General features: G+C 56.4%; 1 protein-coding gene across 1 annotated transcript in view; it reads right to left on the bottom strand.

Moving 5' to 3' along the window:
• Positions 1-3,172: 3,172 nt before the first annotated feature.
• Positions 3,173-21,804, bottom strand: part of NCAN (neurocan) — a 32,364-nt gene continuing 13,732 nt past the window's right edge. The window contains exons 8-15 of the mRNA XM_076001569.1: positions 20,282-21,655; positions 17,129-17,245; positions 15,092-15,205; positions 13,712-13,870; positions 11,100-11,182; positions 8,974-9,118; positions 7,048-7,230; positions 3,173-5,987 (exon numbers count right to left, since the gene is read on the bottom strand). Coding sequence (XP_075857684.1) covers positions 5,854-5,987; positions 7,048-7,230; positions 8,974-9,118; positions 11,100-11,182; positions 13,712-13,870; positions 15,092-15,205; positions 17,129-17,245; positions 20,282-21,655 — 2,309 coding nt within the window. The 3' untranslated portion in view covers positions 3,173-5,853. The remainder of the gene's footprint in view (positions 5,988-7,047; positions 7,231-8,973; positions 9,119-11,099; positions 11,183-13,711; positions 13,871-15,091; positions 15,206-17,128; positions 17,246-20,281; positions 21,656-21,804) is intronic.

Here is a 21,804-nt window from a genome sequence, read left to right as displayed (position 1 = left end):
AGTAATTACTTTACAAATGCACTTCGGTGGACAAAATGTTTAGCAGCTGGGGGTGCTTGGTTTTGATTCGGTGGCAAAGCGGCACCCCTCATTCCTCAGGCCCCTCCCCTGTCCCCCAATCTCTCTCTCTCTTTCTCTCTCTCTCTCTCTCTTTCTCTCGCCACCCCCGTGGGTCCACCCCTTATCAACCCTGTCCTGACTAGGTCATGGACAATGCACCAGAAAGGCAATGAGATTGCACACACACTTTCCCTCTCGTGGGGGTGTCGGGGTGGTGGGGACTGAAGAGCAATCCGAGTTTCTAGAATACAAACAAAGCAAGATAAGAAAAAAAGTGTGAAGTCCTGGTGAGGTTGCAGGAGTCCTTAATGTGACCACTCATCCTTCAATACCACCTGCAAGAGGGGTTCTCAAACTCCTGGCCTCAAGCGATCTTCCTGCCTCAGCCTCCCAAAGTGCTGGGATTACATGAGCCATCCTGCCCAGCGGCATCTAGAAACTCAAATCCCTCGTCTGAAGCAGGGGTCCAGCCCCTTGGTGAGGCTACCAAGGTCTCCAGCTGGGCCCCAGCTTCTTTAAATAGGGAAAATGGTAAGGGGCATGTTTCCGGAGATAAGTGCATGGGATCTCTTCCATCTGCCTTTTTGCCAATATCATTTCTCCCTTCTGTGGATTCCAGCTCCCTGGTTTTCCCCTGAGTATGTAAATTTCCCTCTTCTCTTCCCATGAGGGGCAGTGGGCCTGACTCCACCCACTTCTGGCTCAGCCAATGAAGTACTGTGACTCATCTTCTTGGGCAACCCTGATTGGCCCAGGAGTAGGCATGGGCCAAAGAAGACCAATGAGACTCAGGCCCTGGGATTTTAGTGGACTGGTTTGACCAAAGGAATGGAACCTCCTTTCAGCTGAGGTCTCTATTCCGTCAGAGTGGATATCTCCAAGGACAGTCTGGGGACAGCTAAGGAATGGCAACCTGAGCAGAACTCTTCCTGAAGCCAGATATTCGGAAAAACATTCCTGTCTCTCTCCTGTCCTCCACCACCCAGTTCACATCCCAGAAATATCCCATTTCTTACATGTCCTTCCAGAGATGTTATATTTTCATTCAAACAAATATGCGTGCATACTTCTCCTCCCCATTTTTTTACACAAATGATAGTGTGCAACCTATACTTTCTTATATTGTGGTAAAACTCATGTGACATAAAATTCACTATTTTGGCTGGGCACAGTGGCTCATACCCGCCATCCCAGCACTTTGGGAGGCTGAGGCAGGAGGATCACTTGAGGCCAGGAGTTCAAGATCAGCCTGGGCAACATAGTGAGACCACCAGCTCTACAAAATATTTAAAAATTAGCTGGGTGTGCTGGCATGCACCTGTAGTCCAAGCTACTCAGGAGGCAGAGGCAGGAGGATCACTTGAGCCCAGGAGATCGAGGCCCCATTGAGCTGTGATTGCACCACTGCACACGTGCCTGAGAGACAGAGCGAGACACTGCCTCTAAAAATAATAACAAAATTCACCATTTTAATACAAACACATAACATAACATGAAACTATGCTAATATAAAAAGCATGATATAAAATTAATCATTTTCAAGTGAACAATTTGGGGGCAGTTAGTACATTTCCCAATACTGTAAAACCACTGCCTCTCTCTAGTTCCAAGATATTTTCATCACCCCAAAAGAAAATCCCATACCCATTAAGCAATCATTCCCTATTCCTCCCTCCCTCAGCCCCTGGCAACTGCTAATCTACTTCCTGTCTCTATGGATTTGCCTATTCTTGATATTTCATATAAATAGCATCATGCAATATGTGAATATGTGGCCTTGTGTCTGGCTTCTTTCACTTAGCGTCATGTTTTCAAGGTTCGTCTATGTTGTAGCAAGTACCACGACTTTGTTCCCTGTTATAAATAATATTCCATGGTCATGGTGTGTATATGCCACAATTTTTTTTTTTTTTTTGAGACAGAGTCTCACTTTGTTGCCCAGGCTAGAGTGAGTGCCATGGCATCAGCCTCGCTCACAGCAACCTCAGACTCCTGGGCTCAAGCAATCCTCCTGCCCCAGCCTCCCGAGTAGCTGGGACTACAGGCATGTGCCACCATGCCCGGCTAATTTTTTCTATATATATTAATTGGCCAATTAATTTCTTTCTATTTATGGTAGAGACGGGGTCTCACTCTTGCTCAGGTTGGTTTCGAAATCCTGAGATCAAACAATCCGCCCGCTTCGGCCTCTCAGAGAGCTAGGATTACAGGTGTGAGCCACCGTGCCCGGCCTATGCCACATTTTTTCAATCCATTCATCTGTCGATGAATGTTTGGATTGTTTCTACCTTTTGCCTATTGTGAATAATGCTGCTATGAACATCAGTGCACCATATACACCTTTAAATAACTCTTCCGTAATTTTTTATTTATTTTTTGAGATGGGCTCTCACTCTGTCACCCGGGCTGGAGTGCAGTGGCGTCATCATAGCTCGCTGCAGCCTCAAACTCCTGGGCTCAAGCGATCCTCCTGCCTCAGCCTCCCGAGTAGCTGGGACTACAGGCATGCGCCACCATGCCCGGCTGACTTTTTCTATATATGTTAGTTGGCCAATTAATTTCTTTGTATTTATAGTAGAGACGGGTCTCGCTCTTGCTCAGGCTGGTTTCGAACTCCTGACCTGGAGCAATCCGCCCGCCTCGGCCTCCCAGAGTGCTGGGATTACAGGCGTGAGCCACCGCGCCCGGCCTAAAGCCGAAACTCTTCATGACAGCTCGCATGGCCCCGAGTGGTCCATTCCCTGCCTCTCTGACCTCATCTCCTTCCACTCTGTCTCCATCCCTCTGCTTCAGCCACTATGGACTCAGACGAATCACGTTCCCTTCTGCAAGAGGGCTTTGCTTCTCCCTCTGCCTGAAACTCTGCCTTTCTTCGCCTCCTCATCCAGTTAATGCTGCTCTTCCTTTAGATCCTGTCCCCTTCCTATGGAAAGCCTTCCCTGCCCAGCCCCAGGAACCAAATCTGTCCCGTTCCCCACGATCTCCCCAGCACCCAGCTCTGTCATGGCCACTCGGTAAATACTTGCCGAGTGAATTTGGATAAAGGAAGGAAGGTGGGTCAGGAGGGCGACAGGCAGGTCGAACTGTTAAAAAATTTTTATTAAAACGTCCAAGAAGTACATTAATGTCCACAGTGTCAGATAGCACAGACCCACAGAACACTGCGGCTCACGGCAATACCGGAACCCAAAGCTGTTCTGCACGTGCGCGCGGGCACGCACACACGCGTGCCACGCACCTGGCACACGCGAACACACACGTGTGTCCCGGAGGGAAAGGCCAAAAGACAAACTGCCCACTTCAGAAAAGACCGGAGCCCACTCCCATCGTGGAGCTGGGGTGGGGGCAGGGCAAGGGGCTGAGGGGGTCCGAGGACAGGAAACATACACCAAGATGCCCCCCTCTCTCCACCAAGAAGCTGTGTCCTCAGTATCTCCTCCCCCCAACACAGGAAAGACTTTTTGGGACATGGGTGAATGAAGATATTATTATTATTTTAAACTAAGAAGAGTTATCAACGTAAGAAGCCAAACAAACCTACATCCCTGGGTTTTCTCAGCCATAACCGTAGGGTGCATAACGACTGTAGCAGGAGAGATTGAAGATGAGGATTCAGGGGTCCACTCTGCACACTCAACCACGCCCTAAATCTGTGTGTGGGTGTGTGTGTGTGTGTGAGGGGCGGCCGGGGGGCACAGCGAGCGCAGTCACCCTTCCAACTCTTCCCTCCAAGTCCAGAGCAAAGCGGGAGCAAGTCCTTACTCCTGTCTTGGCTGGGACCTCAAACCCCTGCCTCTCCCTTATAGCCGAGCCTCGGTTTCCATGTGTGTAAAGTGGGAAAATAACGGACCCAAAGATGTCACTGCGTTATTGGGAAAATTCACGGAGATCGTGTGCAAGTCCCTAGCGTGGTATCTGTTCTATTGCTGTCAACCGTGGGGGGACTTCCCATGGGGGATCTAGGCTCAGCTAACTCTTTTCTTTTCTCTTTTCTTTTCTTTTCTTTTTTCCTTTCTTTCCTTTTCTCTTTTCTTTTCTTTTCTTTCCTTTCCTTTTCTTTTTTTGTTTTGAGACAGAGTCTCACTCTGCTGCCCAGGCTAGAGTGCTGTGGCGTCAGCCTCGCTCACAGCAACCTCAGACTCCTGGGCTCAAGTGATCCTCCTGCCTCAGCCTCCAGAGTAGCTGGGACTACAGGCATGCACCACCACGCCCGGCTCATTTTTTTATCTATATATTTTTAGTCGGCCAATTAATTTCTTTCTATTTTTAGTAGAGACGGGGTCTCGCTCTTGCTCAGGCTGGTTTTGAACTCCTGACCTTGAGCGCGATCCTCCCGCCTTGGCCTCGCAGGGTGCTGGGATGACAGGCGTGAGCCACCAGGCCCTGGCCCACGTTTCTTTCCTTACTGAGCCCCTAGGTGGAGGGTGACGTATTTGCTTATCTTTCTTTGCTGCCGGGGCTCATTCTCCACCGTGGGGGTTTTCGGTGCTAATCCACAGACTTTCCCCAGACTGGAGGGAGGGGTTCGGCGTGGGTAACAGACATGGAGGGGAAAACTGGGGATCTTTCCTGCCAGAGACCAGGGAACTAGACCCTGACCTCTGGTGTGGGGAGGCGTTTTGCAACTTGCAGATTTGGAGGAAGGAAGACAAGGTGAGCGCTCTCCCACTTAAACAAAACATTAAAAGCTACAAGAGAAAACTCAGTGCGTATGTGCATGTGTGTGTGTGTTTCAGTTTTAACCTTGCTCATCTCTCTACAATATGACCGCAGGTCAGCGTCACTACTTCAAGTTTTATGTGTTTCTAGTCCACCAGGCAGTGGCTGGAGAGAGGGGTAGGGCGGGGACAGGCGAGGGAGCCAGGGCAGGGGAACTACCGATGTCTGCTTCAGGGATGGGCACAGGCGCTGGAATAGAAAACTTGGCATCTCCCTGGCCCAGGAACGAGGTCTTTGTCTCCCTGAGAGATGGAGGGGGAAGAAGTCTAGCCTCACCTGGCCCTAAAGACATCTGTCATCCGTGCGTGGGAGAGATCCGTCAGCCACGCGGACCCCCCCCTCCCCCAAATCTCAGTGCTCGACCAGACTTGGTGAGCGGCAGGCTCTCCCCCCACCACCCACATGCTGCCCAGTTATTTTCACCCCCAGCTCTGCGGGCGTGGAGGGGGGCTGTCCTGGAAACACTAGAAACACCCCTAAGATTCAGTAGTCCGTGCGGGAGCGCCAAAACACCGTGTGTGTCCGCCAAGACCGAAGACTGCCGCGGGGGGCTGGAGAAGTCCGGGGTGAAGGAAGAGCAGTCCAGCCCCAGCGGCGTGCTTCCGTGCGGCCATTCTCCCCGCAAGGCGAGCGGCCTCGCGTGTGAACAAAGCCTTCGTCCTGGACTCCGGACAGCCGGCGTCCACCGAGCCTGGGCCGCTGCTGTCGGGCAGAGCAGACGCTCGGCGTGAATCCCAAGAGACTTGCTCATCGTGCACGGATCAAAGCCTTATCTGGACAGCTGGCCGCCGGCTGACTGTGCTTCCCTAGCCGGAGGCGCTGCCGGGTTTCAGCCTCGCGGGAGGGGGCCGTTCGGACCTGGCTCTGCCTGCCCGGAGGACCTGGTGTGCGAACCTCGTGTGCGTTAGAAAGGAGAGACAGGAGCTTTTTACAAAGGATTATGTGTGTGTTGGGGGGTGCGGCTCGGGGCCGGGGGCTTCCGGATCCTCTTGCTTCCCTCTGGGCTCCGTCTCCCCGGGAGAAGGTTCCAGAAAGGGTGCGGGGTGGGGGCTGTGCTTTCCTGTGCCTGGTTCCTCAGCAGAAATTCCCCTCGTCCTTGTCCCAGTCCTCTCCCGGGTGTCTCTTGTGTTTCCTGCGCTCCTTGCGGGATTTGTGGTGGTGGCGGTGGTGGCGGTGGTGGTGGCGCCGAGTCCGGTGTGACCGTCTGGCTGCAAAGGAGGAGGAGGAGGAGGAGGAAGACAGGGAAGGGGTGTGAAAGGGTGGCCAGAGGGGCCTGGCCTGATGCAGTGGGCTGCCTTGGGGCAGGCTGTTTGACTCTGTCGCGTTAAGCCAATGGACGCGTGTAGTCATAGGACCTGTTTGTTTGTTTGTTTTTTACTGAGACAGAGTCTTTGTCGCCTGGGCTAGAGTGCCCTGGCGTCAGCCTCGCTCACAGCAACCTTAGACTCCTGGGCTCAAGCAATCCTCCTGCCTCAGCCTCCAGAGTAGCTGGGACTACAGGCATGTGCCACCACGCCCGGCTCATCTCTATATATTAGTTGGCCAATTAATTTCTTTCTATTTTTAGTAGAGACGGGGTCTCGCCGCTCTTGCTCAGGCTGGTTTCAAACTCCTGACCTTGATAGCCATCCCCTTGCCTCGGCCACCCAAAGAGCTAGGATTACAGGCGTGAGCCACCGTGCCCGGCCTCCATGTATTTTTATTTATTTACTTACTTATTTTTTGAGACAGAGTCTCGCTTTGTTGCCCAGGCTAGAGTGAGTGCCGTGGCGTCAGCCTAGCTCACAGCAACCTCAGACTCCTGGGCTCAAATGATCCTCCTGGCTCAGCCTCCCGAGTAGCTGGGACTACAGGCATGCGCCACCATGCCCGGCTAATTTTTTCTATATATATTATTTGGCCAATTAATTTCTTTCTATTTATAGTAGAGATGGGGGTCTCACTCTTGCTCAGGCTGGTTTTGAACTCCTGACCTGGAGCAATCCACCCACCTCGGCCTCCCAGAGAGATAGGATTACAGGCGTGAGCCACCGCGCCCGGCCTCTCTATGTATTTTTAGTTGGCCAGTTAATTTGTTTCTATTTTTAGTAGAGACGGGGTCTCGCTCTTGCTCAGGCTGGTCTCGAACTCCAGACCTCGAGTGAACCGCCCACCTGGGCCTGCCAGAGTGCCGGGATGACCAGCGGGAGCCACCACGCCCGGCCCCGATAGGATGTTTCAATCGGAAACGACGAATAGCTGGAAACCTGTGTGGGGGTTTCCACTTACGTTTGGTGCAGACAATTTGGGGCCTGTCCCACTTGCCATTGCTCCGGCACCGGACGGTGGCCACATGGTGCTGGGCAAACCCTTCCTCGCACTGGTAGCGTGCCGTGGCGTGGACGTTGTACTTGGCCTTGCGGGCGCCGATGAGTGAGGCATTCTCCACTGCGGGAGGGGGACCACACAGCACTGGGGACAGAGGAATCTCCAGTTAGGGGAGTGGCCATGTCTGCGGCTAATCCAGTCCTTTTTTTTGAGACAGAGTCTCGCTTTGTTGCCCAGGCTAGAGTGAGTGCCGTGGCGTCAGCCTCCCTCACAGCAACCTCAGACTCCTGGGCTCAAGCGATCCTCCTGCCTCAGCCTCCCAAGTAGCTGGAACTACAAGCATGCGCCACCATGCCCGGCTAATTTTTTCCATATATATTAGTTGGCCAATTAATTTATTTCTATTTTATAGCAGAGACGGGGGTCTCGCTCTTGCTCCGGCTGGTTTTGAACTCCTGACCTTGAGCGATCTGCCCCCCTCGGCCTCCCAGAGTGCTAGGATGACAGGCTTGAGCCACCGCGCCCGGCCACCAATCTAGTCTTATGTGTGGTTGGGAGTGATGCGTCCCCGTAGCAGGTCAGCAAGTCCCTGCCTCTGCCCAGCTCTGATCTCACGGGGCTAGAAGTGACTGTGTCTGTCTCTGTCTCTTCCACCCAAATCAGGAGCCCCTTACGGGCAGGAACCCTCTGGACATAGCTCTCTCCCGAATGTCATGCCAAGCACGGGGCACAAAGGGATAGAAGGAGATGCAAGGCAAGAATAATTATCTGAACAAATGGAAAGGAAAATCAGGACATGAAAATTGACAAAGAAATAGAAGCAGGACTGGCCGGGCGCGGTGGCTCACGCCTGTCATCCCAGCACTCTGCAAGGATGAGGTGGGAAAATCACTCAAGGTCAGGAGTTCAAAACCAGCCTGAGCAAGAGCAAGACCCCATCTCTACTAAAAATAGAAAGAAATTAGTTGGCCGACTAAAAATACATAGAAAAAATTAGCCAGGCATGGTAATCCATGCCTGTAGTCCCAGCTACTCGGGAGGCTGAGGCAGGAGGATCGCTTGAGCCCAGGAGTCTGAGGTTGCTGTTAGCTAGGCTGACGCCACGGCACTCTAGTCTGGGCAACAGAGTGAGACTCTGTCCCCCCAAAAAGGAAAAAGAAATGTAAGCAGAATGAACTAAAGTACAAGAGAAAGGTGGACATGACAATGTACACAAAGGATTTCTCCATATGTAAAGAACTCTTAGAAATCAATAAGATCAATGGGCTGATAGAAAATTAGGCAAGGCCGGGCGCGGTGGCTCACGCCTGTAATCCTAACACTCTGGGAGGCCGAGGCGGGCGGATTGCTTATATAGAAAAAATTGCTTATATACAAAAATTAGCGGGACATGGTGCTGCATGCCTGTAGTCCCAGCTACTCGGGAGGCTGAGGCAGCAGGATTGCTTGAGCCCAGGAGTTGAAAGTTGCTGTGAGTGAGGCTGACACCACGGCACTCACTCTAGCCTGGGCAACAGAGTGAGACTGTCTCAAAAAAAAAAAAAAAAAAAAAAGAAAGAAAGAAAGAAAAGAAAATTAGGCAAAAGAGATGAGCTGGCAGGTGACAGGAACACAAGTACGTACAAATAGCCTGTCCACATAGGAGCCATTGGTTAATCTCATCCTTAAAGATGTGCAGACTAAGATAACAATGAGAGAGACACGTTTTTTTCACCACTGAGATGAACAAAGAACAAAAAGCTTAGAACGTGCAACTCTGGCAAGGGAGGAGGGAACGGCCACGCTCAGGCAGTGGCGGGAAGTGAGAGCCGCTGGGCTGGCGTGTGCTGACACATGGAAACACGAACCCACCAACGTGCGGGGCAGGCAGGCGGGAAAGGGGCCTACCTGTGCCCTTCTTGCAGACGTAGGGGAGGTTGTAGTTGCAGGGGACGTCGTTCCAGCGCCCGCTCTCGTGGGCCACCATCACCACGCAGTCCTCCCCGCCCGCGAAGAAATTGTCCGGCTGGTTCTCCCGCCAGTTCTCGTATTGCTGCAGGAACGGGGAGCCGGGGAGATGTTCGGGGGAGCCCCTGCCCCAGCCCAAGTCTGGCACTGCCCACCCCGGGACTCCCTCCCCGGGGGCCAAACCCCACAGACTCATCCATTCTCTACAACGGATCCCTGTGAGATCCACAGGTGAACAAAAGGTGACCCCGGCCTGGAAGTCTAGGAGGGCTTCCCAGAGGAGGCAGCAGGAGAGCTGAGGACTGAAGAACAGGAAGGATCCAGACAGGGAACAGAGTTCCCAGCAAAGGGAACGGTGAGAGCAAAGGCTCAGAGGCAAGACGGGGCTTGTCCTGTTTGAGGAACTGAATGGAGACCAGTGGGGCTAAGGCTGCTTGGCAGAGTTGGGGTGTGTTCAGAAAGTGGGCAGAGGCCAGATCTCATGGCAGAGAGAGGAGGTGGAGTTTTAAAAATCCTGGCAAAAGGCCGGGCGCGGTGGCTCAGGCCTGTAATCCTAGCTCTCTGGGAGGCCGAGGCGGGCGGATCGCTCAAGGTCAGGAGTTCGAGACCAGCCTGAGCAAGAGCGAGACCCCGTCTCTACTATAAATAGAAAGAAATTAATTGGCCAATTGATATATATAGACAAAATGAGCCGGGCATGGTGGCACATGCCTGTTGTCCCAGCTACTCGGGAGGCTGAGGCAGGAGGATCGCTTGAGCCCAGGAGATTGAGGTTGTTGTGAGCGAGGCTGATGCCACGGCACTCACTCTAGCCTGGACAACAAAGTGAGACTCTGTCTCAAAAAAAAAAAAGAAAAGAAAAAAAAATCGTGGCAAAATATATATAGCACAAAATTCACCATTCTAACCATTTTAAGCGTACAGTTCATTGGCATTAGTTACATTCACAATGTTGTGTGATCATCACTACTGTTTCCAGAACTTTCTCATCGTGACAAACAGAAACTCTGTCCCCATTAAGTACTACCAAATCCCCATTCTCCTCTGCTCCCAGCCCCTGGCGTACCTTGATCTATTATTATTTTTATTTTTTATTTTTGAGATAAGAATCTTGCTCTGTCGCCCTGGATAGAGTACAGTGGTGCAGTCCTAGCTCACAGCACCCCCAGACTCCTGGGCTCAAGCCATCCTCCCACCTCAGCCTCCATAGTAGCTGGGACTAACAGGTGTGACCGCCATGCCTAGCTAATTTTTTTGCTTTTATGTTTGGTAGAAAAGGTGTCTCACTATGTTGCCCAGGCTGGTCTCAAACTCCTGGACTCAAGCCATCCTCCCACCCCAACCTACTGAGTTGATGGGATACCAGGTGTGCACCACTGTGGCTGGCCATGATGTATGGTTTTTAAAAGGTCCCCATGTATGGGGTCCCCTTTTGGGGTGATGGCAATGTTCTGAGAGTTGCACATTATGTATGTCCTAAATGCCACTGAATTGTTGACTTTATAATCATTAATTTTATGTTATATGAATTTCACCTCAAAAAATTTTTTTTTTGAGACAGAGTCTCGCTCTTGCTCAGGCTGGTTTCGAACTCCTGACCTCGAGCGATCCTCCCACCTCGGCCTCCCAGAGTGCTGGGATGACAGGCGTGAGCCACCGCGCCTGGCCTCACCTCAATTTTTTAAAAAACATCTCCCTGGCTTGGGGAGAGGAGGAAGAGTGTAGGTAGCAAGTGGCCCTGTGGCGACGGCTGCAGGGGTCCAAGTGAGGGGTGGAGGCTGGGCAGGCAGGGGACATAGAGAAACAGGAATATGGGAGTGACCAGGGCTGGGGACTGGGCAGAGTGACCAAGGGGAGGCGGGAGAGACCCCAGTAGCCTCAGCAACTGGAGGTGGTTCATTGACCAGGCAGGGGGAAGCCAGGGGCGAAGATTTGGGATTCGCTGACCCTCCTTTGCGAACTTCAGCATCTCAGAGGCACTGGGACCTTTGATGGCCAAACGGCAGGTGTTTTGCACAAAAGGGTAAACTGAGTCCAGCGTGCCAGGGCCAGCCGCCGCCACTCACCAGCCCCGTGTTGTCCGTCCACTGGAAATCCCTCTCCACGATCCTGTCGTTGAGGCCGATCCAGGTGTTTTCATGCCCAAAGCCTGCGGGGCGGGGGATGGGAGTAGCGGTGGTCCATTGATCTGTCCCTGTCCCCGCTGCAGGTAGGGGTGGGGGGGTGGGGGAGGACTTATCCCCTTGGGGGGAAGGGCATGGGGTGAGAATGAAAGGGGGAGGGCGGGAGCAGGGGTGCGGTAGGGGGGAGGACACCGAGCCCCTCTCTCGGGCTCCGCGTGGGGGAGGGGAGCCCCAGCCCCTCCCCCAGCCTGGCCGTGGCCACCAGTTCGGGGGAGGGAAAGGGATAGAGAGGGGGGCGGGGTACCCAGAGCCCCTCCCCCAGCCTGGGCGTGGCCACCACTTGGGGGAGGGAAAGGGATAGAGGGGGGCGGGGTACCAGGAGCCCCTCCCCCAGCCTGGGCGTGGCCAGCGGTTCTGGGGAGGGAAAGGGATAGAGAGGGGGCGGGGTACCTAGAGCCCCTCCCCCAGCCTGGACGTGGCCACCACTTGGGGGAGGGAAAGGGATGGGGGGCGGGGTACCCAGAGCCCCTCCCCCAGCCTGGGCGTGGGCAGCAGTTGGGGAAGGGAAAGTGATAGAGAGGGGGGCGGGGTACCCAGAGACCCTCCCCCAGCCTGGGCGTGGCCACCACTTGGGGGAGGGAAAGGGATAGAGGGGGGCGGGGTACCCAGAGCCCCTCCCCCAGCCGAGGACTGGAGCCAGACAGGAGCGGAGGGAGGGGAGGCCGGGAGCCTCCTCCCCAGCCTCCGCGTGGGCTGGAGGCGGCACCCTCGCCCTCCTCTCGCGGGGAGAGGGCGGACCCGCAGGGACAGGGCTGCAATGCCGCCCGGCCCGGCACCGCGCGGCGGGCAGAGGAAGGAGCACACCCGGGCACGGCGGCCGCATCTTTGCAGAAACGGGCAAGGGACAGGCAGGCAGGGAGGGAGGGAGGAGACAGAGGTGACAGGGCGGAGCACATTGGAGAAAGAGAAAGGAGGGAACCAGGGACCCGAGGAAGGACAGGATACACCAGGGGCGGGACGGGGGACCTGAATGAGCGGGTGGGCCAAGGGCTAACGACCAGATCGATAAACGCCAGGTGTAGCTGACTGGACACCTGCTCTCTCCCCAGGTCTCTGCAGAGCTCGCACCCCCAATTCCCTCCCACTCGTCACAGGTGCTCTGCCCCGTCACCCTGCCGCGTCCCCTGGCCCTGTTCTGTGACCAGCACTCCGAGGACCCATTCGATTACCGCATTAGACTTATTTATCCATTTTATTTATTTATTTATTTTGAGGCAGAGTCTCGCTCTGTTGCCCAGGCCAGAGTGAGTGCCGTGGCCTCAGCCTCGCTCACAGCAACCTCAGGCTCCTGGGCTCAAGCAATCCTCCTGCCTCAGCCTCCCGAGTGGCCGGGACTGCAGGCATGCGCCACCATGCCCGGCTCATTTTTTCTATATATATTAGTTGGCCAGCTAATTTCTTTCTATTTATAGTAGAGACGGGGTCTCAGGCTGGTTTCGGAAACTCCTGACCTCCAGCAATCCGCCCGCCTCGGCCTCCCAGAGTGCTGGGATGACAGGCGTGAGCCACTGCACCCGGCCCGAGGGAATATGTTTTTGAACAAGAGCAGAGGAAGTCTGAAAGTTTTCGAGACACCCCCAACCAGCACACATTGGTGGCCCGCCTTGGCCTCCCAGAGTGCTAGGATTACAGGCGTGAGCCGCGGCACCCAGCCCGATTACGGCATAGACTTATTTACTTAGATATTTACTTGTTTGTCTACATTCCCTGGAAGAACGGGTCACTCGCTCCGTGAGGAGTGGCTGGCACTCGCCTAGTGCTCAGTAAATAGTTGGCGAATGAATGTACAAAGGGAATGTGTGAATGAACAAATGAACCCACAGATAAGGTAAGAAGCAGGGCTTGGGCCCAGCGTGGTGGCTCAGGCCTGTAATCCCAGCACTCTGGGAGGCCAAGGCGGGAGGATCGCTCAAGGTCAGGAGTTCGAAACCAGCCTGAGCAAGAGCAAGACCCCGTCTCTACTAAAAAATAGAAAGACATTAATTGGCCAACTAAAAATATATAGAAAAGATTAGCCAGGCATGGTGGCGCGTGCCTGTCGTCCCAGCTACTCTGGAGGCTGAGGCAGGAGGATCGCTGGAGCCCAGGAGTCTGAGGTTGCTGTGAGTGAGGCTGACACCATGGCACTCACTCTAGCCAGAGCAACAGAGTCTCAAAAAAAAAAGAAAGAAAGAAAAGAAAAAATTAGCCGGGCATGGTGGCATGTGCCTGTCGTCCCAGCTACTCAGGAGGCTGAGGCAGGAGGATTGCTGGAGCCCAGGAGTCTGAGGTTGCTGTGAGTGAGGCTGATGCCACGGCACTCTAGCCCGGGTGACAGAGTGAGACTCTGTCTCAAAAAAGAAAAACAAAGAAAAGAAGTAGGGCTTGCATGAACAAGCACAGATTTGGAAGGGCGGCCTCTTCGGGGCCGGGGTGGGGGATGCCGGGGTGAAGGGACTGTTAGTGCCACCCCGTCCCGCCCCGCTGGTTGGTGACCCGAGACCCAGAGTGCCTACTGTTAATGAAGCTGTGCTCCTCGGGCGAGTGGACGCTGGTCAGATGGCCGGCGCGGTGGCGGCAGTCCCTCTCGGCGTCCTCCCATGCCCGCCGGTGTGCGAAATAGCGGTAGCAGTGTCCCTGGAACTTGTGCCAGCCCCGGTCACAGCCCTCCGTGTCTAGGGGTGGGATAGGAGCGTGGAGCGGGGGGCTGGCCCCGGCCCGAGGCCCGCCAGGCGTGAGCTGAGCCAGCCCCCCAGAGAGGGGACCCAATCCAAGGTCTCCCCAAGCCAGGTCCCTCCTCCCTGGGGTCTGTGTCCCCAGCCGTCCCCACCCCCCAATCCTTTTAGCTCCCATGCTGACGGCTTTTCCTTGTTGCTGGGAGAGACTCCACCGGCAGGTCATTACGCTGCACCCCTTCCCATTCCAAAGTGGGAGTTTCCTTCTCTGATTCTGGGGGGGTCACACCCTCTGTGTGGAGCCGAAGGAGCGCAGGAAGGCCTGAAATCCCCCTCCATAGCAAAGGGCTCGCATGCTCATCTCTCCAAAGAAGACATACGGGCCAGGCGCGGCGGCTCACGCCTGTGATCCCGGCACTCTGGGAGGCCCAGGCGGGAGGATCGCTCGAGCTCAGGAGTTCCAGACCAGCCTGAGCAAGAGCGAGACCCCCGTCTCCACCAAATATAGGAAGAAATTAATGGGCTTATTAAAAATACATAGAAAAAAAAATTAGCCCGGCGTGGTGGCGAGTGCCTGTAGTCCCGGCTACTCGGGAGGCTGAGGCAGGAGGATCGCTTGAGCCCAGGAGTTGGAGGTTGCTGTGAGCTAGACTGACGCCATGGCACTCACTCTAGCCTGGGCAACAAAGTGAGACTCTGTCTCAAAATAAAAATAAAAATAAAAAGGCTGGGTGCGGTAGTTTAATCCTAGCTCTCTGGGAGGCCGAGGCGGGAGGATCGCTCGAGGTCATGAGTTCAAGACCAGCCTGAGCAAGAGCAAGACCCGGTCTCTACTAAAAATAGAAAGAAATTAATTGGCCAACTGAAAATATATAGAAAAAATGAGCCGGGCATGGTGGCGCATGCCTGTAGTCCCAGCTACTCGGGAGGCTGAGGCAGGAGGATCGCTCGAGCCCAGGAGTCTGAGGTTGCTGTGAGCGAGGCTGACGCCACGGCACTCTAGCACGGGCGACAGAGTGAGACTCTGTCTCCAAAAAATAAATAAATAAATAAAAATAAAAAATAAAACGGTTAATTCTATGTCATGTGCATTTTACCTCCGAAAAATAATTTGCCTGGTGTAAGGAACCAGAGACAGAGACCTGGAGCGTGTGGAGGGAGCTAGTAGCCTCCGACCACACCCCTGCTGCCGTTTCGGGGGGGGGGGGGGCGGACACCCACCTTTCTCGCAGAGGGTGCCCCCGTAGCTGGGAAGGCAAAGGCAGACAAAGCCGTTGACCTCGTCGATGCAGGTGCCTCCGTTCTCACAGGGGCTGCACAGGCAGTCGTCCAGGTCTGGCAGAGAGGGGCCGGGTCAGGGAACAGCCTCCCCCGGCCCTGAGCCCCGAGTCGCAGGGGAGCGGGCAGAAGACGGGGTCCCCGTGACCCCACCGTCCACGCGGGGCCCCAGCGTGGCCGTCTTGGTCTGCACAGCCGGCCCAGGGACCCTGCAGCCAAGGGGGTGCAGCCTCACACAATTGACCTAAGTTGGGGTTAAGGAGAGCAGGTGCGGCTGGGGCAGCCGAGGGCCAGGATGCGACGCAGAGAATGTTCCACCTGGACCCAGAAAAGTGAAGGCTGCACTCTAGAAAACAGGCCCATGGAAGGCTGAAGCCAAAGCCTCTTTTAGGCGTTTGGAGGGACTTGGTAGAGTCACACAGCTGTTTGCAGGAAGAGCTGGATATTCGGTCGGGCTCCTCTTCTGCCAATCCACGAGGGACAGTGCCTGAGGCATGTCTGATACTGGGCAAGTCACTCCCCGTCCCTGAGACTCGGTTGATATTTTTGAAAGTGATGATAGGCCAGGTGCGGTGGCTCACGCCTGTCATCCCAGCACTCTGGGAGGCCGAGGTGGGAGGATCGCTGGAGCTCAGGAGTCCGAGACCAGCCTGAGCAAGAGCGAGACCCCCATCTCTACCAAAAATAGAAAGAAATTAATTGGCCAACTAAAAATATATACAAAAAATTAGCTGGGCATGGTGGCACATGCCTGTAGTCCCAGCTACTCGGGAGGCTGAGGCAGGAGGATCGCTTGAGCCCAGGAGTTTGAGGTTGCTGTGAGCTAGGCTGACGCCTCGGCACTCACTCTAGCCTGGGCAACAGAGTGAGACTCTGTCTCCAAAAAAAAAAGAAAGAAAGAAAGTGATGGTAATAATGGCACCTTCTCAGGGGTGGTTGTGAGTGGCAAATCAACAGAACAGCTCACGAAATTATGTCATTTACATTTATTGTGATAATGCTATAATTAGTTGTGTAGTTGTGAAGTTGTGAAGTCAAGGAGTCAAGTCAAAAAGTCGATGCAGGCCGGGCGCGGTGGCTCACGCCTGTAATCCTAGCACTCTGGGAGGCCGAGGTGGGCGGATCGCTCGAGGTCAGGAGTTCGAAACCAGCCTGAGCAAGAGCGAGACCCTGTCTCTACTATAAATAGAAACAAATTAATTGGCCAACTAATATATATATAGAAAAAATTAGCCAGGCATGGTGGCGCATGTCTGTAGTCCCAGCTACTCGGGAGGCTGAGGCAGGAGGATGGCTTGAGCCCAGGAGTTTGAGGTTGCTGTGAGCTAGCCTGATGCCATGGGACTCACTCTAGCCTGGGCAACAAAGTGAGACTCTGTCTCAAAAAGAAAAAAGAAGTCGATGCACAAAACCCAAGAAATTATGTTATTTATATTTGTTGTTATAATTTTGTCATTTGTAGTGTTTCCTGTGTCGGCCTTTGGGGCTAGAGCCCGATAATTCTGGTGGCTGTGCTTATTGTATTCCTGCCCATCCAGGAGAAGGTAGGGTCCCCTGGGGCCCTTTTCTGGGAGGAGTCTCAGCCATTTCATTCCTTTTTGTTCCCCTCCCCACCCCCGTGCCTGGTAGTGATGGGGAGCACATACCAGAGCCTGGGCCCCCACAAAGAGAGCTCAGCTGTTTGGTTCTGGACATGCTCTACTCATTGTTGCACTTCTCCCAATTTGGGGTGCAGGAGTGGACATGAGGTTCCAGGTGGGGTATGGACAGCACTGGGGCAAATGGGAACCATCACCTCCTTTTTTCTGATGGCTCAACCTCTTTTGATGCAACCTTAGTGGTTATGGTGTGGAGAGATAGGGGAGCACAGTGACTATACCTATGGACTATGGAGTCAGACGGGCGGATTCAGCTGGGGAAGGGGAAGCAGGCGTCTGGAGTCAGGCAAATCTAGGCTCAGGTCCCGGTTGGGGCACTCACCGATCTCGCAGTTCTCCCCAGCGAAGCCCTGGCCACAGCTGCAGCGGTACACGGTGCCGTTGGCGTTGCAGGTCCCCCCGTGCAGGCAGGGGTTGTTCTCACAGGGATCCGACGGGACTGAAGGACAGATGGGTGAAGAGTGGAGGCGTCAGGCCACCGGGTCACTGGCCTTCCCAGAATCCAGACCTCAGGCCCCCAAACTCCTGCCATGCATCCTGTCTCTGTTTCTTGTTTGTTTTTTTGGAGACAGAGTCTCACTGTGTTGCCCAGGCTAGAGTGAGTGTCGTGGTGTCAGCCTCGCTCACAGCAACCTCACACTCCTGGGCTCAAGCGATCCTCTTGCCTCAGCCTCCCAAGTAGTTGGGACTACAGGCATGCACCACCGTGCCCGGCTCATTTTTTTCTATATATATTAGTTGGCCAATTAATTTCTTTCTATTTATAGTAGAGACGGGGTCTCGCTCTTGCTCAGGCTGGCCTCGAACTCCTGAACTCGAGCAATCCGCCGGCCTCGGCCTCCCAGAGTGCTGGCACGACAGGCGTGGACCACCGCGTCTGGCCGGTCTCCACCCCTTTGAAGAAACCCCTTCCCGCAGCCGGGGCAGGGGAGGGCAAGAATCCCCACCCTACCCCGCTGGCGCCAGTCCCTTGCCAGGACAGCATCTGACCAGCCCACTGCACAGACACAAAGACCAAGGCCCAGAGAAGGCAGGGCCTGGCTCTAGGTCACACAGCAGGATGGCCCAAAAGCCAGCAGCAGCCAGAGTCAAAGCCTGGCTCGCTTTAGTCGCTATGAGCTAGAATCTGTTTCTGTTTTGTCTCCGTCTCGGGCCTCACAAGAAATTGAGGTGGGCCGGGCGCAGTGGCTCCCGTCTGTAATTCTAGCACTCTGGGAGGCCAAGGCAGGAGGATCACTGGAGCTCAAGAGTTCAAGACCAGCCTGAGCAACAGCAAGACCCCCATGTCTACCAAAAATAGAAAAAAATTAGCCGGGCATGGTGGCGCATGCCTGTAGTCCCAGCTACTCGGGAGGCTGAGGCAGGAGGATCGTTTGAGCCCAGGAGTCTGAGGTTGCTGTGAGCAAGGCTGACGCCACGGCACTCACTCTAGCCCGGGCAACAGAGTGAGACTCTGTCTGAAAAAAATAAATAAATAAAAATAAAACGGCCGGGCGCGGTGGTTTAATCCTAGCTCTCTGGGAGGCCAAGGCGGGAGGATTGCTTGAGGTCGGGAGTTCAAGACCAGCCTGTGCAAGAGCGAGACCCCGTCTCTACTAAAAACAGAAAGAAATTAATTGGCCAACTGAAAATATGTAAAAAAAATTAGCCGGGCATGGTGGCGCATGCCTGTAGTCCCAGCTACTCGGGAGGCTGAGGCAGGAGGATCGCTTGAGCCCAGGAGTTGGAGGTTGCTGTGAGTGAGGCTGACGCCACGGCACTCACTCTAGCCTGGGCAACAGAGCGAGACGCCATCTCAAAATAAATAAATAAATAAATGAAAGAAACGAAAGTAAAAAACACGGTTCTTCGGTCATACTAGCTGCATTTCAAGTTAGGCAGTGTAGACAGAGAACATTTCCATCACGGAGAAAGCTCTGCCGTGTTGTTCTAGAATGTCAGCTTTCAGAGGACAGGGGATTTGTTTTCAGCTGGGGCCAGGAACACAGCAGGTGCTCCATAATTGCTTGCTAAACGGGAGGAGGGTGGCAGCCGAGGCCTGTGTGTGGGGGGTGTCTGGTGGCGGGGCGCGTGGCCGTACCAGGGCGGGCACGTGCGCGCGCACTCGCGTGGGGCCGCCGCGGGACGAGGCGCGTGGCCGCACCAGGGCGGGCACCTGCGCGCGCACTCGCGTGGGGCCGCCGCGGGACGGGGCGCGTGGCCGCACCAGGGCGGGCACGTGCGCGCGCACTCGCGTGGGGCCCGCGGGACGGGGCGCGTGGCCGCACCAGGGCGGGCACGTGCGCGCGCACTCGCGTGGGGCCGCCGCGGGACGGGGCGTGTGGCCGCACCAGGGCGGGCACGTGCGCGCGCACTCGCGTGGGGCCCGCGGGACAGGGCGCGTGGCCGCACCAGGGCGGGCACGTGCGCGCGCACTCGCGTGGGGCCGCCGCGGGACGGGGCGTGTGGCCGCACCAGGGCGGGCACGTGCGCGCGCACTCGCGTGGGGCCCGCGGGACGGGGCGCGTGAGCCCCGCCAGGTGCCCGGCGCTGCCAACACCTGCCCACGGACTGGCGGTGATTCAGCCGCTCGCTGGCGCTGCGTTTATTTTTGGCGTCGTTAGCATTTCTGCTGCAAGCGGTGGCAGGCGGTGGTGGCGGGCAGCGGTGGCAGGCGGTGGTGGCGGGTGGCAGTGGTGGCAGGTGGTGGTGGCGGGCAGCGGTGGCAGGCGGTGGTGGCGGACAGGCTGGCGGGGAGGCCCCCGGGTCTCCCCAGCGCCGCCGCCCCACCAGCTCAGTCTGGAGCCAGGACTCTGGCAACGCCAGGACACACCCAGCCCTGGCGCCAGGTGCCCCTGCAGCCCCGTGTCCTCCCACCCCCCAGCGGTTTCCCTCCCAGCACTCTGCAGCCCCTTCTCTGTTTCTTTTGACATTGACCTTTTGACATTGACCCCCTGTTCACCCTTCACGGGCAGACTTCCTACAGCCCTTCCCTGGCCAAGCCCACCACCTCCCAGGACTTCATGCATGTTGTTTTTTCTTTTTTCTTTGAGACAGCATCTTGCTCTGTTGCCCGGGCTAGAGTGAGTGCCGTGGCGTCAGCCTCGCTCACAGCAACCTCAGACTCCTGGGCTCAAGCGATCCTCCTGCCTCAGCCTCCCGAGTAGCTGGGACTACAGGCATGCGCCACCATGCCCGGCTCATTTTTTCTATTATATATATTAGTTGGCCAATTAATTTCTTTCTATTTTTAGTAAAGACAGGGTCTCGCTCTTGCTCAGGCTGGTCTTGAACTCCTGACCTCTAGTGATCCTCCCGCCTCGGCCTCCCAGAGAGCTAGGATTGCAGGCGTGAGCCACCGTGCCCGGCTTCCATCTGGAGCTCTTGCCTCCCAGAGCCCCGGGACCCCAACCCTCCCTCCCTGCTCCTGGCCGCCCCAGGCCTTGTCCCCAGGCCCTGACCGCAGCAGCGAGCTGGATGGGGCCGTGGAACTTACGGTTCCCGGCGCTCCCATCCGCAGGGCTCCCCGGCAGTGCCAGCTCCTCTCCACTCGCCGCCTCTTCCCAGAAGGGGCTGCCGCTCAGAACCCCCAGCGCAAACTCCTCTGCGCCCAGGGAGACGGGCAGCAGGGTGCCGGCGGAGTCCCAAGGCGCTGTGGGCTCCCCCGAGGAAACTGAGGCAGCCTCGTCCACGCTGGCTGCGGTTGGCGTCCAAGGAGGAAGACCCGGCGTCCCCAGGGGGCTGCCCTGCTGCGGGAGGGCTGGAGCTCCCGGGGTCCCCTGGGCCTCTGGCCGGAGCTCCAGGAGGGGCTGGGAGCTGGAGGAGGCCAGCGTGGACGTGGCCAGGAGCCCAAACCCGTCCCCCTGGTCCAGGGACGTGGGGGACATCCTCATGCCTGTCTCCACAGCCACCTGAGGGGCCAAGGTGGGCCTTTCGTCTCCTTCAGACACCCGGGACCCGGGTTCCCAAATTCCACCAGCCTGGCTGGAGCCCGCCGTGGCCATGGACTCCCTGGGACCCAGCGTGGCTCCTTCGCCTGTCGCAGCCCAAGGCTGCAAACTCGAGGTGACTCCGGGCACCGAGAGGACCCCGAGACCCCCCGAGGGTGCAGGCGGAGAGCTGGCATCCAGTCCTTTGCTGTGGGCTGAGGGCCGGGGGCTCTGCGCCCCGTCAGCAGTGGCCCGGGGGCTGGGAGCGGGGCTGTCTGCTGTGTCGGAGGCCCCAGACTCAGGCCCCAAGGTGCCTCTGACGCCCACGGGCTCAGTGGAGGCAACACCCGCCACTCCGGTCCTGTCCACGGAAGCCCAGGGGCTGGATCTGGGGTGCTCGGCGTTGGGGGGCCAAGTTGGGCTGGTCTCCCCGATTCCTCCAAAGTCCTCCCTGGGGGCATCGGAGCTGGCCCCAGCTCTTGTATCCGAGACTGCCCCCGAGGGGGCCGTGGGACTTCCCTCCCCGTGGCTGTCCAGTGCCGTGCTCCTGACCTCTCCACCCTGTCCCAGCAGGCCCAAGGAGGGGGCCGGGGACAGCAGGGCAGTGGCCACGGCCTCGCCGCGCCCCTCGACCCCACTGGCCTCGGCGGAGACGGGGGTAGGGTGTGGCAGGAGCCACTCCTTGGGGGCTCGCAGCATCGCGATGATAGGGAGGTCCGGGGACGTGCTTTTGGGGGACACTTCCCAAGGGGCAGGGCTGGGGCCCTCGGAGGGGCTGGGAGCGGGGACGGTGGTCTCTGAGGGAGACCAGGGCAGGTCTGGGTTAGCCGGCCTGGCGCGGGGGCCCGTGGCTTTCTGCAGCTCCGGGCCAGGGATGCTGGGAGGGATGACAGTCGGAGGCCACAGCCAGGGCTCTGGGGAGCTCCCGCCACCAGGGGCACCTGCAACGACATCAACCACCATGACTGTGACTGTCTCTCGGCACCCTTCTCTGTTCATCGTCCCCTCCTCCGCTCTGGGCCTGGCTTCCAAGGCCAGGGACCCAGCTGGCGTTCAGAGCTTCCTCCCCTGTCCCGACTGTGGCCATATC

This window comes from Microcebus murinus, chromosome 4 (assembly GCF_040939455.1).
Source record: "Microcebus murinus isolate Inina chromosome 4, M.murinus_Inina_mat1.0, whole genome shotgun sequence".
NCBI lineage: Eukaryota > Metazoa > Chordata > Mammalia > Primates > Cheirogaleidae > Microcebus > Microcebus murinus.
This window is presented reverse-complemented; position numbering and strand designations above follow the sequence as displayed.